This window comes from Carcharodon carcharias, chromosome 18 (assembly GCF_017639515.1).
Source record: "Carcharodon carcharias isolate sCarCar2 chromosome 18, sCarCar2.pri, whole genome shotgun sequence".
Classification (NCBI taxonomy): domain Eukaryota; kingdom Metazoa; phylum Chordata; class Chondrichthyes; order Lamniformes; family Lamnidae; genus Carcharodon; species Carcharodon carcharias.
The window spans coordinates 34,148,724-34,164,529 of NC_054484.1; the positions used below are offsets into that span (position 1 = coordinate 34,148,724).

The 15,806-nt window shown below is 39.5% G+C and overlaps 1 protein-coding gene across 10 annotated transcripts in view; it reads right to left on the reverse strand.

The window, feature by feature from the left end:
- The window catches only part of tmem45a (transmembrane protein 45a), a 114,944-nt gene that overhangs the window by 9,871 nt on the left and 89,267 nt on the right, over positions 1–15,806 (reverse strand). For all 10 annotated transcript variants that reach the window (XM_041211336.1, XM_041211335.1, XM_041211337.1 and 7 more), the window contains 2 exons: positions 8,014–8,198; positions 2,170–2,315 (listed from right to left, as the gene is read on the reverse strand). In XM_041211336.1, the coding sequence (XP_041067270.1) occupies positions 2,170–2,315; positions 8,014–8,198 (331 nt within the window). The remainder of the gene's footprint in view (positions 1–2,169; positions 2,316–8,013; positions 8,199–15,806) is intronic.

Below are 15,806 nucleotides of genomic sequence, written 5' to 3' on the forward strand. Positions count from 1 at the left end.
TTAATTGTATCTTTGTTTCATTACAATTAATTGTATCTTTGTTTCATTACAATTAATTGTATCTTTGTTTCATTACAATTAATTGTATCTTTGTTTCATTACAATTAATTAGTTACCTGTCACCTGCATTTGTTTCACCATGACTTATTGATAGCATGCATGAAATGTAATGATCAAAGGAAAAAATAGTATTTTAGTGTGAGCAAATCACTTCATCAGGGTAATCATGGTGGAATCAAACTGAAGTTTGATGGCCCTAGGCTCTAGAATATCCTCCTTATACCTCTCTACCTCACCTTCCTCCTCTAACACACACCTTTGACCAAACTTTTGGTCATCCGGCCTAATATCTCCTTATGTGGCTCAGTGTCATATTTTGAATTATAATGCTCTTATGAAGTGCCTTGGGATGTTTTATTACATTAAAGGCACTATACAAATAAGTTGTTGTCGTTCTGTCAACAAAGACCTGGCTCTGCATTGTTACAACTGCATGTGTGTGTGTACTCTAGTGTTTAAAATAACACAACAAATTAGAACAGACCAATCGGCATCAGGATTACGAAAGAGGAAAATCTTCCATGTATCTCTTCAATTTTTAATTTTGAGTTTTTTTTTTTTCTATCCAGAGCCAATATTTTGTAATTCTCTATCCCCTTCACTCTCCAACACCCCTACCCAGTAACCAAGATGAAAAATGGTAAAATGTGTCTGTGAGCATTCTGAAGCAGTTCCATTCACTCGAATGGAAAGTGGTGCTCTCCATTGGTTTAGCTGCTGATTCAGAAGCAGTTATGCAGGGGAAAAAAGTAGTACTGACTGAGTAAACCAATATCTAAAATATCGGGCAGGATTTTTCAGATGGCGCTGTTTATCGCCCCACCATGTGAAGAGTTGCCAGGGCGTGTTCCCTGCTAATCATAGCAACTCTGCAGCCTTTTAACGCTCCGAGGAGGGTTAATTGACTTGAGATGGGTCTGCCAGCCCTCGCGCAGCAAACTGATTGGTCGGCAGCTCTGTAGTCCCAACAACCCCACTGGCAGCAGGGTCCAGGGCTGGGACTACAAACACTCCCCAGATTCTAAGTCCCACAGTCCAGGAGCAGGTGCATGCAGGTGCCTCTCACATCTGGGAAGTGGGTGTGGTAAGACGGGGGGTGGGTTGGGAGGGTTGTGGGGAGAGTGGGGGCCTCTTGTTGGGGAGGTGGGAAGCGACCACTCGCAGGGGGAAGCCCTTGGTGGGTGCACATAATGGGGTCAGGAGGTGCTTGAGGGAGGCACTCCTCCCTTCCTGCCCAAGACCTGAACAGGATGGCCTGTTGAGCTTCCAGCCACTCCTGAACTCCACCAGTTAGCCTCAAAATTGAGGTTGGGCAGTAACAGCCCTTAAGTGGCCAATAATTGGCCACATAAGCACCTCAATTGCAGCGTGGGCAGAGGGCCTACCACAGGCCTCACGCATCCCCTGTAAAATTGCAGGCAGGTCAAGGGCAGGTAGGAGGGCGGAGGGAAGGTCATTTGAGGAATTTTACGGGGGCCTCGCCTGCAAACCTGCTAGCAGGGAACCTTAAAATTTTGCCCATGGGAGTTTTAATGTTATAGTAGTAGAAGAGTAATCTTAAACTCAATGTTCGTGGTTTTGTAATAATTCTTAACAAGTTGTGAAAAAAATCTCACCACCAATAATTCACTTTCCTAGCATCGATTTTAAAATCGATTTTAAAATATAATTTTGACTTAGTTTAATTTTCAAAATATCATTGAAATCAGCAAAACCATAAAGGCAGTCATGTTTCCTATTTAGTCTTGGTGAAGAAATACAGTTAGTCTTCAAAGGGTTATAGAAGTCTGATAACAGTGCAGATTGTTTATATGTTTCTTAATGAAAGACTAGTCTTTAATTTAAAAAAGTTAATTTGGAGATTTAATTATCCCTAGTGGTATACTGATTAATACAGTCCTGAAAAAGTTTTTGTTTTTCTCTAGTGGTATACTGATTGATACATTTCTGAAAAAGTTTCTTTGTTAAATTGTTAGCACATTTAAATTAATGTGTGTGTTAAAATAGTGCCACTGAGGCATTTTATGTAGTGCATCAAGCAGTGTGTTCCACAGGAAATAAAGTCCCTTAGTGCTTAGATATGAGAATGAGGGAAAAATATTTACTCACCAACTGACAATAGCATAGCTAACAGCCACAATAAGGAGTGAAAAGGCATAATGCCAGCAGTAGCACATGGTAATAAACATCATATTGTCATGGCTGGTTTGGTCCCATTCAGGGCTTCCATTTGGAGGATACAGAACAAATCCAATCTGTAAACAAATGAAATAATCTGGATGGAAGTGATGGTAAATATTTGTAGTTATTTTTAAATTCCGTCAATGTGGCTATAAATTAAGTTTCTTTCTAATGAAACAATTACACTATATGAAGCTGAAAATTATGGTTTAGCAATGATGGCTGCCACACAAAGTCCAAAAATTCATTGTAACAAAAAAGCCATATGGCTTTAATACAGTGATACTTATCAGTAACATGAACTGATCAATAATGTAGAAACTGAGTTAAAAGCACATTCTGCAGTCATATTCATTGGTACCTGGAATATTGGCAAGGACAATGCAACATGAAGATTGTATTCATTGACCGAGAAGGCTTATGGCCAGGTGCCTTGGGAGGAAGTCTGGAGATGTGCTAGAATTTGTAGACTCCCAGAGAAGCACATATGACTATTACAGGACAAGTACAAAGGGTGCCAGACAAGAGTAAGAAGTAGCATGGGGGGGGAGAGCAAGCGCGTAGAAGCCAAAGTTGGATTACAGTAAGATCAGCACCTAGCCCATTCCTCTTCCTGATCGCCATGTATGTTCTGACTGAGCAAGTGAATAAAGGAAGTGCTATGGTTAATCATGTTTGCAGATGACATTGAGTTATGTGGTAGAGATGATGAGAACATAACCAAGTATCTGGAGAACTGCGGTGTGCAAATAAATATTAGATTTGGACCAAGGATTACCAATCTAATTGTTGATTGTGAAAACAAACACAAATATAATTAATTATTTAATCAAATATAATACTGAGTTAATGATCTTCACCAACTTTTTCATTAAGTAGCCTTTAGAATGGTACGGGAATAATTCCTTTATATGTGATATTATCCGTTTGCTATCTGGTATCGCTGTAAACATGGCAGTAAGCCCATTGAAACAGACAAAAGGAAAACAGTGCAACTGCAAGGGAAAGGGCAGTTTAGATGCCAGACTGGTTGGTCTGGATTGCCACTTTCTTTTGCATGTTTGCTTGCAACATCAACTATTACTTGACATAAAAAATAATGGACTTGTGCTCATCATTAGCACTCACTTAAAACATGAGGGGGCACAATTGTAGTCTAACAACAATGCTGCATTCTCCGCTTCTCCAGTGGAACATTTAACAGTTGCAAATTAATTTGCCACTCTTTATTGAAATTTTGAAAAAAAAGGGAAAATTACAAATACACAAAAAAGTTCAAGTAAAGTGAAGCATATGAAAACAATCAAAATCCCTAATGAATAAAAAAAAAAAATCTGGATGAGCTACATTTGAATGATATCCAATCCTTAACTTAGAGTGCTGTAAATCTCCTTAAACTATAGGTTTCATCATAATGTGATGACTGCGATTTGATGTATTCATTATATTGCCAACGGTAACTTTTATAAACATATAATCAGCATAATCTGGTCCCCTGGATTCTAAAGGGGCAGAAAAATTGTTTTAAAACAGGGAATTGAAAATCTGTCACTTAATGAAATGGGGCAAAGATTTCATTTGAAACACATTCGTGATATTTTTACCACTAGCATTAAACTAGCAAAACCAACCAATTAAAGTTCCATAAAATATTATGAAACACTCTTCAGTAGAGAACTAAACTGTACTTTAAAACTCACTATCAATGTTTGCTATTTCTTTCAGGGCATTTGGATTTAGATCATGGAAAGCATTTCATTTGAAAGAGTGTGAATTTACCAGATTCCAAAACTGGTACTCTTGTTCTGCTTTTATTACTTTTGGGCTAAATAGCCTTGGAGGAATGTGTTATGTGTGAGAAGAATGGAAGGAAGAACCTAGACTAAAGCAAGGAAGATGTGAAAACTGGGCTGTGATTTTAAGGGTAATTACCATGTTTTACATCTAATTACTGTATCACTGACAGTATTGAACACTCAAATGTCTCAAACCTACAAGGTTCAAAACAAAGCACGCACAACACCCAAAACAACGTGCACAAACATACTAAATAGCCATCATTTTGTGAATAAGTACGCTCATCAAGGTCAGGATAATAGTGCTGGAGAATGAATTATTATTATTCTTGTCAAAGGTTGTAGTCGCACTCCTAAATCAAAAGACAGCTTGAAAGAATGGGTTACATTTCTGTTCTCACTGTGTTACTGGTGGGTTAACACACACACCCTTTTGTATTGGTAAGAAATGAAAATCAGGCAGGTTCCATAAAGGCTGTAAGATCTGCTCCATCAGACTGCTTTTAAAACATTGAAGAAGAAGAAAATCTACACTGTTGAGGCAGATTTTCAGCATATCTCAGCTGTTTTCAACTGAAAAACAGTTGGCTGGCAGTTGTAGATCAAGGAGGAGTGTTGGGCTCTTTGCTTTCCCATCAGTGCCGAAGGTCCACATGATGAAATAATCTAACCAGCTATCCTTTAATTATCACTCCCCAGATGCTGCCTGATCTGCTGAGTATTTCTTCCATTTTCTGTTTTTATTTCAGATAATCAGCATCCACAGTATTTTGCGTTTGAATGCTTTATTTCACCTTGTTTCTCCCCCTCTCCTGATCACTTTCACCACCACCCCACCACTCCCCCGAAAAGCCCCAATCACTTTCCCCAACAGGAATTGATATTTGCTTCATCAGTGAATTACTTGGGAAGGCCCAGCAGGCAGACGGAGCAAAGAACTCCTTGGCCTCAGTGTCTAAGTGATTGAGGGAGTGAATTTTGCCAAATTCTTCAGGTGCCAAAGAGCCTCCAAGGTGACCAAGATGGGGTCTTAAACTGCAATACCAGTTTAGTCCACATATGCTGCTCCACAAAAATGGCATTTAATCAGCATTTGGGTGTTAAACTTGCAGGTTTCCAGTTTAGAATCTCCAGGCAAATTCAAATTATGGTAATCACCAGTTAGGACTGAAATTGTTTGCTAAGTCCAGACTTTCAAACACGCTAATTCTATTCACACTTCACTCATTTTGTACCTTTTTTCACCCTTTTTTTGACTAGATCCAACACTCAGCATGTCAATCATTACAAAGCAGCAATCAAAGAAAACAGCATTCCAGCTAGATAGTTAAAACACCAGAAAGGATGTGATTCAAAAGTTACCTTGCAGAGTATTTAAAAGAGTGTCTGATAGAAAATGTAAATTGGGAATACTATTTCAAACTAAAACCATAATAGAAGCACATGGAGACACATGTCAGGACATTAGGAAGACCTGACTCTGGAAACGTAGTGTAAACCTTGAATCATCTCAGATATAGTTGGACACAATAAGCCAGATTTTAGCTACCAAGGTGGGTAGTTCAAGTTGGGAAACTTCCCAAATTGGCAGACCTGCCTTGATATAAAGGGCCCAGTCAATTTCAATTTTTGCCCCTCGCAAGGGCATGATCGAATTGGGCCTGCCACCTTTGGAAGTAGTTCAAAGGCCACAAATGCTGAGGTGGACTGATTACAAGGACGGCTTTGGTTCTCTGACACTTTGGCCCAGTTTTATTAAAGTCTGTTAGTCCCTTTAGCACTCACCCCTCAGACCCACCCACCCCACACACCACCTCATACCCTCCATGCCACCTCTATAGTTACTCACCCAGTAACCAATACGGACAGAGCTCAGAAGCCATGTGGAGATGAAAAGAAACTAAGTGTCTATCTATCTAATAGAGCTCTCACTCATACACACATGATACAGAAAAAACTCCCATTCATAAAACCAATCAAAGATTAAAATTCCCTCAAGTGGTCAATCTGTATTTAAAAACAAACTTCCATTCAGTAACTATATCAAAGACAGCTAATCCTTTAATAGCCTCTTAAAACTGTCAATCAAAATGTGAACTCAGTACCTCTGCTGAGTTAAGTGCTTTTAGCGCTTTTGAATTTCAACCAAGCATTCATAATGGGCTCAGCTCTAATAACAGAAAATGTCTTTTTCTAAGCTATACCAGATGACCTGTCAATCATTGGACTCCCAACAGCGTTTGTGCTTTTAAACCTATTAGACAGCTGCAGCCTAGTTTATTTCATTTTTAATGGGCTGAGGATTTAAATAATTCAGATCATGACACTTAAACAAACCCTATCCACCTTTCAGGAGCATTAACGTCACATCCATAAACATGTGAATCCCACAGTGGGGGTTAAGGCCTAGGAACAGTGAAAATGGGGGGTCTGTTGAATTCAGCACCAATTTTAAATGGCCCTACTGAGTTTGGCTTTTCCGCCTGTGTGATTCTGTGTCCTGCCCCCTTTCCCATAGCAGTAAAAATTTGATCCTCCGGAAACAGGTTGGGACTTCCGCATCTGGGTCCCACCCATCATTTTTACAGGCCTTCAGAATCAGCCCGGCTCCATGCAAATCTGCCCATATGATAGGGTTTTGATAGTGAACCCTATTGAACCAGCGTGTTGAATGGCCATTTTTTTTTTGCATATTTATATTCTAATCCTGTGATTGGGCTTATTGTAATACACATTAACCCATTGCAAATCTGTGATTTAACCACTGGTGGCCCAGTAAAATTTCTATACATGTTCCATGTTCCAAGCAATCCTGTGGATTACTTTATTCAATCCAATTACAGTTGGTTCCACCTGCACCCACCTGTCATGCCAGCTAATTTACTAGGAAACCATATTACCCACCACATAAGGGTAAAGTGCCTATATTTCTGTCATATGCACTTATAAATTTTGTATACCAATTGATTGCACAATGAAATCAAGACCAGTTAATTATTTCTTTCATGCACTTTGAATTTCTTTGGGCTTCAAATCCTCAGTATTTGAACCACTTGCAGAGCCTTTCCCAGCCCCATGTTTAAAGCTTTTTACCTGCATAACTCTGTATAATTTTGCTCTTATTGCCACAAATTTAGTTGTGCTTCTTTACCTTTACTCATGTTCCACTTACTTACTACAATTGTGGTCATTTTCTATCACTAGGGTTAACCTAGCACTGTCCTTAATTTTATTTTCATTGTTACACACTAGGGCCAGAATTTGACGCGCGGTAATGTCAGTCGTGTGTCCCGACGTCACTGTGCGTCATTCCGATCTTTTGTTCGGTAGGCGCGCACCAGAGTCGGCTGCACACCCACCAAACTGTCCAAGGACCGTTAAGGACATTAATACACCAATTAACTGAATTGTCAGGGCTGCCCATCCGACCTTAAGGTTGACAGGCAGGTGAAGAGCCCAGGCGGCCTTCGCATTTTTCATGAAACCTCACCTACAGGTGGGATAAGGATTCATGATGGGTTTATTAAAGTAATGAAGATTTTTTTTTAAACATTTGATAAACATGTCCCAGCTCATGTGATGCTGTCACATGAGGGGACATGTGCAAATAAGTTTTAACTTTTTTATTTTTATTTTTCACATTGAATATAATCTCCCTGAAGCAGCTCCATGCCTTAAGGAGATTCCTGCGCTCTTTCGCGAACAGCGCAGGCCCCAACTCTCCCTCCTCCCCCACCCGCACCAGCAGTGCTGAGCGCCACCGAGCACGTGTCACGCTGGGCGGGCCTTAATTGGCCCACCCAGGTAAAATGGTGGCGCAGGCGGCGATTGGCTCCGCGCCCACTTGCACCTGCTCCTAACCGGCCTGCCCAACGGGGAGAAAACTCTCCCCTAGAATTAGTGGAATCAGGGAAGCAATTACATTAATTATTCATAAAAAGGGCAGGGGGAAATTCAAACCAAAAGAACCCCTTACCTGCCAGAACCAGCTGCCTTGCAGTATACAAAGGCTTGTCCTCAAAAGCTCCAGTACTATATTCCCCCGGAGGAAGACTTCAAGAAAGATGCTAATGGAACCACCAAACACTGCCACCAACAGCAGGATGTGCACATGAATGTCAAGCATCGCACGCCCATGGACATGGTAATAAAACAAAAAACCTGCAGGGTAAATAACATGATTATAGAGGGCCAGAGGATTGGGGGGGGTGGTGGGGGGAAGGAGGTGGAGAGAGAATATATTCTTTATGATTTTCACACACTCTAGATTTTACCATGTGAACTGTTGAAGGTATGGAAGTGTGGAAGTCAAACATAAATTTCTCCTGAACATTTGGTGCTTTTCATTTGGTGGTGAACTTTTGTGGGGTTCTCCCAATTGCCTGCTGTAACTATAACAGAGGCTTTGCTGAATTGAAAGTGCATAATCTGAAAGATTTGCAGAGATTCAACACATTTATCTTTTGCATTGGAGAGGAACACGCAAAGCTTAAACATAAGCAAGAATAATTTATCCAACCATCTATCCATACTTGTCTTCCATTTCCTTCAATCTCCCACATATATGTGCAGAAACCCCACCATACCTACTGGAGGAGTTAAAATACTGAGAGGAAGTAATATCTTTCAGTAAACCTAATAATCAACTTCATTATCTATTCATAAAGTATACAAAATGCTTACCAGATAGCCCTAGACAGTTTATAACTTGACCTGAATTAGATCCAATTAAAAATTCTACAGGACCTGTCATGTAACTATATATTTTTCATAATATTATTGTGGAATATTGTAAAGTAGGCTTGTGTGTGTGGCTTTATTTAATTAAATTAGAGATGGATAAACTGCAAGGTTGAAATTATCAAAAGAGTTAGGTGTACAAAGACATTTGAAATGCTAATGAGTGAGTTAGGATAAAGTCAGCAGATAGGGTGCGAATGAAATTTGCATTTTTAGATAAGGGAAAAAGTTGTTGGATTTTCAAAGAGACAAAAGTCCTGACCATAATGACAACATAAAAGATTTTTATGGGAAAATTAAATTCCAAAGACGTGGAAAAAATGGGATTTCCAAATCAAAGAAGGAGAAATATAGTTAAAGAAGGATGGAAGGCTGTATGAGATGTGGCCATGTGAGATCTGAAAGGTACATCATGTGAAACAGACTTGGGGAAAAAGCCTCTAGTCACTTTGAAGAAGTCTCTTGTCCCAGTAACCAAAATTGTGTTAAAAGCCTTTAGAATTCCACTGTCGAGTGGGTGCTAGTGGTAACCTTGCTGGATTCACTATATAAATCTATTTTGGACGGTTGCCTTAAAAGGGGTATGTAATTGGGAGTAGTCTGGTTGATTAGAAATTTTGGGAATTGTTAAAACATTAAGGGCAGAGCTTTCCCCCCCATCAAGGGGGTATTTATTGAGTGGGTCCGCAGAGGCACGCCTCCGATCAGCCCTATGATCGGTGGCGCACCGCCATTGGAAGCGCTATGCGTTCCCTGTGTGGGCGGGTAGGGATTCCCTGAGCCGAGTGCGCTCTTTCACATGTGCACGAAAGAGCGCACTCATCTCCCTGAAGCCTGTGGAGATCGGCTCCACAGTTAAAAATTTAGAAATAGAGAGAAAAAAAATTCCCTGATGTCCCCTCTTGTGACACTGTCACGAGTTGGGACATGTCCATCACTTTTAAATAGTCTTTAAGTACATTTTTTAAAACCTATATGAAACCTCATCCTGCCTGACATCATCCCGCGTCATATTACGCATCGGCGAGCAGGCCCCGCCCCCTGCTCGCTAACCGGGAAATGCTGGCCTAAGTAACTGTGTAACTGTAATTTTGCATTTGTGTTTTTTTCTTTTGTTAATAAATGTTTTCATTTAATTTTAAAAATCTCTAAAGCTGTTAGTGGACTCATTACTTCTGAATTCAGTGCACAAACCTTCTTGTAATAAATAAGAACTACAAAACCGTTGTGATAGCGTGGCCAAGTTTCCCTTGTGAGTTTGGTCAGTCTGGCAATTAGTACCTGTTGTATCATAACAAAACTGGGACATTGTCTTGGGTTTTTGTAAATCCTTGATTGGCTTGGAGTTGGTGAATCTTAAGGCTATGAGTACGAGAAGAACATTGAACTCAGGAGTTGGTGTTGAAGGATTTTAAAATGGTTAGACTGTAAATATGTCTTTAACCATTGCTAAGACTTTTCTCAGAGTAGAATTTATAACCCTGATTGGTTTACAAAAAGTAACTAAGTGTAAGTTAACAGAATTGGCAGGTAAGTTGCAGTTAGGTTTAATCACAGGGGAAAAGAAAGCAGGCATAATTGAAGTCATAGTGCAGCATTTGAAATTGGAAGGGATACCTGAAGCTAGCGAGTCAGTTGAAATGGCTAAGATTCAATTGCAAATGAGAAAACTTGAATTAGAGGTAAAAGAAAAAAAAGGAGAGCGCAAATTGGAATTGAAAAGGAAAGAGAATGAGCCTTTCAAAGGAAAATGGAGAAGTTAGCAATGAAGGAAAGAGAAAATCAGTTTAAAAAGCTGGAAGTTGAAAAAGAGATCTCAAATGTTGAGGAAGGTTCTTATGTGGAAACAACCACTTTCAACTTGAAACCCAGTGGGGAGATGTTGTGCAGGCTCTTCCAGAAGTTTGAGGAAAGGGATGTAGAGGCATTCTTTATTTCATTTAAGAAGATAGCTAAACAGGTGAAATGGCCACAAGAAATCTGGGCATTGCTTTTACAATCTAGGTTGGTAAGTAGAGCTCCTGAGGTATACGCATCACTGTCAGAAGTAGTATAGGTAGATTATGAGGCAGTAAAGAGGGTTATTCTGAGTGCAGATGAGTAGGTTCCTGAGGCGTACAGGCATAAATTTAGAAATGTAAGGAAACAGCCTGGTCAGACTAGTATTGAGTTTGAGAGTAAAACAAATTAATTTTGGCCAGTGGATACAGGAATTAAAGGTCGAGACAACATGTGCAGCTCTTGGAGAATTAATTCTTTTGGGAGAATTTAAAGATTTAATTCCTTCGGTAGTGAGAACTCATGTGGAAGCTAGGCAAGCAGCAGAAATCACTGATGACTATGAGTTGGTCCATAGATCTAAACCTTCATTTCATCACCTTTTAAAATTCGTGAAGGATAGAAAGTGGGAAGGTGAAAGGAAGGCATGGAGTCAGTGAAGAGAAGGAACAGTTGGAAATTTTCAGCAAGTTTCTCTTCAGACCAGAAAGGAAGATGCTGAGCATAGAAGTGACACGTGAAAACTGAGGTGTTTTCATTGTGATAATGTTGGGCACACAAAGTCAATCTGCAGAATTTTCCCATTGGCGATTTGGGGGTGGGGCCCGCTCGCCAATGGGAAAATGACATGGGATGATGTCGGGAGGAACCCCCGGCGTCATCCCAGTCTATTTAAATATTGAGGAAGGCGGGCGGACAGTGAAATCAGCTGTCTGCCTGCTGACCTGTCAATGGCCAATTGAGGCCATTGACAGGATCATTAAGATAATTAAAGACCTGTCCGTCCAACCTTAAGACTGGCGGGTAGGCCAGGAGCCCCAGCAGGCTTCTGATAATACACAAAACCTCATCCACTGGTGGGATGAAGTTTCATGTGCGTTTTTGAAAAGTTTAATAAATTTTATGTGATATTTATTAACATGTCCCATCTCATATGACATCGTCACATGAGGGTGACATGTTAATAATTTTTAAATTTTTCTATTTTTTACCTTTGTAACACTTTCACTGATCTCCCTGAGACAGCACTTAGTCTCAGGGAGCAATGCGCTCTTTCGCGTGCATGCACGAAACAGTGCACTTTGACAGATGGGGAATCCCTCCCACCCCACGCCCCCCCCCCCACCAAACCGCACAGGAAGCGCATAGTGCTTCCCATTGGGCAGGCCGCTAGACGGGACTTAATTGGCCCGCCCACTTAAAAAGGCGGTGGGGCCTGCTTCGGCGGCAGAGTTCGGCTGCCTGCCCACCGCCGAGCCAGTAGGGCCCACCCGCCAACCGAGGGCAAAATTCTGCCCAATGTGTTGGAGGTTACAGGGAAAACCCACTGCAGTAGTTGGAACACTGAAAATTTCTGGAAAAATTAAGATTGTGGGTTCAGAGATCCAGAAGCAGGAAGACCTACTGGTTTGTGTACAGATGAAGTAGCAAGAATCAGTGATAGGTAAAGAAGTGGGAATATGTTCATAATTTACCAAAGGGAATTCTGAACGCAGGTTACAGAAGCATTTAAAGATTTTGTGTGTGAAGAGCAAGTTTTCCATGTGTGCAGGATGGAGCAGGCAACAATATTAAAATTTTAAGGCACACAGGGGTACTCAATCTTTAATGTTATGGGATAGTGATATTTGTTGTCCAGGGGGAGTATTGCAGGAAACAGTGGTAATAAGTGGAATTCGTGGAGATGCTAAACCTATTCCATCGTGGGAGGTGAATTTAAAAAGTAAGTTGAAAACAGGTGAGGTGATGAGTAGTGGAAAAATTGCCCATTGCAGGGGTTCAGTTTATTTTAGGTAATGATATAGCTGGTTCACAGATGTTGGTGATGCCTCCTTTAGTCGAGCAACCTGTGGTGGTGCATTCAACAGAGTGCAGAAAGAACATCCTGAATCGTTTACAGATTGTGTGGTAATGGGATCACAAACTCACAATTTGAAACAGAAAGAGGAGGAATCAGAAAGGATGCTGATATCCAATTAGCTGGATCTGTTTTTGAAAGCATTGTACACGAAGAGAAAGTTGGAGAGAATGAAGTGGAAGTGTTTAGTTCAGTTAAATTGTAGAGTTACAGCAGGAGGATTCACAAATAAAGAAGTTTATCAGACAGCTTATTCGGAGCAGAGACAGAATGTATTTCAGAAAGTTATTACCTGAAAGGTAATGTGTTAATGAGGAAGTGGAGACCGTCTCATGTTTCAGCAGATGAAAAATGGGAGGTAGTACATCGAATTGTTATACCACCTGGATACAGAAATGAGATATTGGTAGTAGCTTATGAAATTTCAATAGCTGGACATATAGGAATTAGGAAAACTCAGGTGAAAATACAAAAACATTTCTATTGGCCTGGATTGCATAAAGATGTAGTCAAATTCTGTAGGTCATGTCACATGTCAGGTGACAGAAATACCTCAAGCAGTGAATAAACCTGCACTTTTAATTAAATCATTTGAGGAACATTTTACCAGGGTCCTGATTGATAGTGTAGTACCCCTCCCTAAAACAAAAAGTGGAAATCAGTATTTGCTGACAATTATGAGTGTGTCTACAAGGCTTCCGGAAATGATACCTTTATGAAATATTACAGAAAAGTTAATTGTAGAGGAGTTGACTTAAATATTTTACAAAATAAGGGTCACTGAAAGAAATACAGTTGGATCAGAGTTTGAATTTCATGTCACAGCTGTTTAAGGAAGTAATGAACAGCCTGAGCATAATGCAGTTTAAGTCATCAGCTTATCATCCTGAATGATAAGGTGCTTTAATAGACATGGCATTAAACTTTAAAAACTATGATGAGAGCTTATAGTCAGGACTATAAGGGTTGGGATTGGGCAATTCCATTCTTGTTATTTGCTATTAGGGATGCTCCCAATGAATCAACAGGATTTAGTCCCTTTGAATTAGTCTATGGTCATGAAGTAAGGGGACCACTTAAGTTGATTCAGGAGAAACTAATGAGTCAGAATTTGGAAACTACTCTCCTGGATTAGGTGACAAACTTCAAAGAAAGATTAAACAGTGCATGTGAGTTAGCTAAGGAACATTTAAAGATATCACTGCAGGTGATGAAGGCAAAGGCAGATAAGAGGGCTAAAGCTCATACTTTCGGACATGGTCAGGTGGCTCCAAGAGATGTAAAAGTAAAAGCCATTGTGAATTTCCCAGTACCTACAACAAAATTAAAAATTTTGAGATTTCTGGGCATGACCGGATTTTACCTTAAGTTTGTGCCAAATTTTAACAGTGTGGTTGCTCCATTGACTGAATTATTAAAAAGAACAAGAAGTTTCAATGAACACAGAGTGTCAAAATGCATTTGACGGTTTAAAAACTGCTGACTATGACACCAGTTTTGGCAGTGCCTAATTATGCCAAGCAGTTTAAGTTGGCAGTGGATGCAAGTGATTTGGGTATTGATGCTGTGCTGTTGCAGGAAGATGAAACTGGAATTGAGAAGCCAATCGGATATTTTTCACGGAAGCTGAATGTACATCAGAGAAGATACTCAACCATCAAAAAAGGGATTCTAGGTCTGGTGTTAGTGTTGCAGCATTTCAAAGTTAATATTGCAAGCAATTCGTCAGAAACAATTGTTTATACAGACCACAATCCTTTAAAATTTCTGGACAAATTTCAAGACTGAACAGCAAGACTATTCAGATAGAGTTTATTACTGGAAACGTATAATTTATAGATTGTACGTGTGGCTGGACGAGAAAATCTAATTCAGATGCATTGTCAGTCTTAAAAGTTCAAAGGAAATTAGACATTTGAAACATAGACACTGGACTGAAATTAACTCTGTTGATAGAAAGGATTTGTATAAATGGTCATGTTAATTCATGTACCTGGTAATGTAATAGCTTGTGTATATAGATAAGTATAGTAAGTAATGTAAGATGGATTGAGAAAATGAAGCCGTCTTTTAAAATTATGATGGTTCATTTTTCCATAAGGATGGAGCTGTCATGAAACTGTCATATTTTTCATAATATTATTGTGAGATATTGTAAAACAGCCTTATGTGTGGTTCGGTGTGTGGCTGATTAGAGACGCGTAGACTGCAAAGTTGAAATTATTGAAAGGGTTAGGTGTAAAAAGGCATTTGAAATGCTCATGAGTAAGCTAGGGTAAAGTCAGCAGATAGGGTGTGAATGAAATTTGCATTTTTAGATAATGGGAAACATTGTTGGATTTTCAAAGAGGCATGATAAAGTTATGATGATATTTCCCAAAAGTGCTGTCTATAATGACAGCATAAAAAGATTTTTATATTACTGGAAATGTAAATTCCAAAGACATGCGGAAACAAAGGGATTTATAAATCAACAAAGAAGAAATATATTTAAAGAAGGATGGAAGGTTGTATGAGATGTGGCCATGTGAGATCTGAAAAGTACATCATGTGAACCAGACTTGGGAAAAAGCCTCTAGCCCCTTTGCAGAAGTCTGCTGTTCCAGTAACCAAAGTTGTGTTAGAAGCCTTTGGAATTCCACTATCGAGTAGATGCTTGTAGTAACCTTGCTGGATTGTCTCTATAAATTTTAAATTTATTTTAGAATGTTGCCTTAAAAGGGATGTGCAGTGGGGAGTCTGGTTGATTAAGAATTTTGAAAATTGTTATAATGTTGAGTAACTGTAACTATAATTTTGTGTGTTTTTTTTGTTAATAAATGTTTTAATTTAATTTTAAAAATCTCTAAAGTTGTTAGTGGACTCATTACTTCTGAGTTCAGTGCACAAACCTCCTCGTAATAAATACAAATTGCAAAGCCATTGTGATAGCGTAGCCAGGTTTCCCTTGTAGATTTGGTCAGCCCGGCTAATGCCACCTGCTGGATCATAACAGATCTACATTTTGAGTTACAAAACTACAATCTTCCAGTGGGATCCCATTGAGCTCAATTCCATAAGCAACAGAGTAACACGTTAAAATTCTTTTTTCTCGACATTATTTTCATTGGTTACTTTTCTGATGATGTTAGAGGAAAACATTGTAAAGAAACTTCTTTAAGGGTAAAACTAAA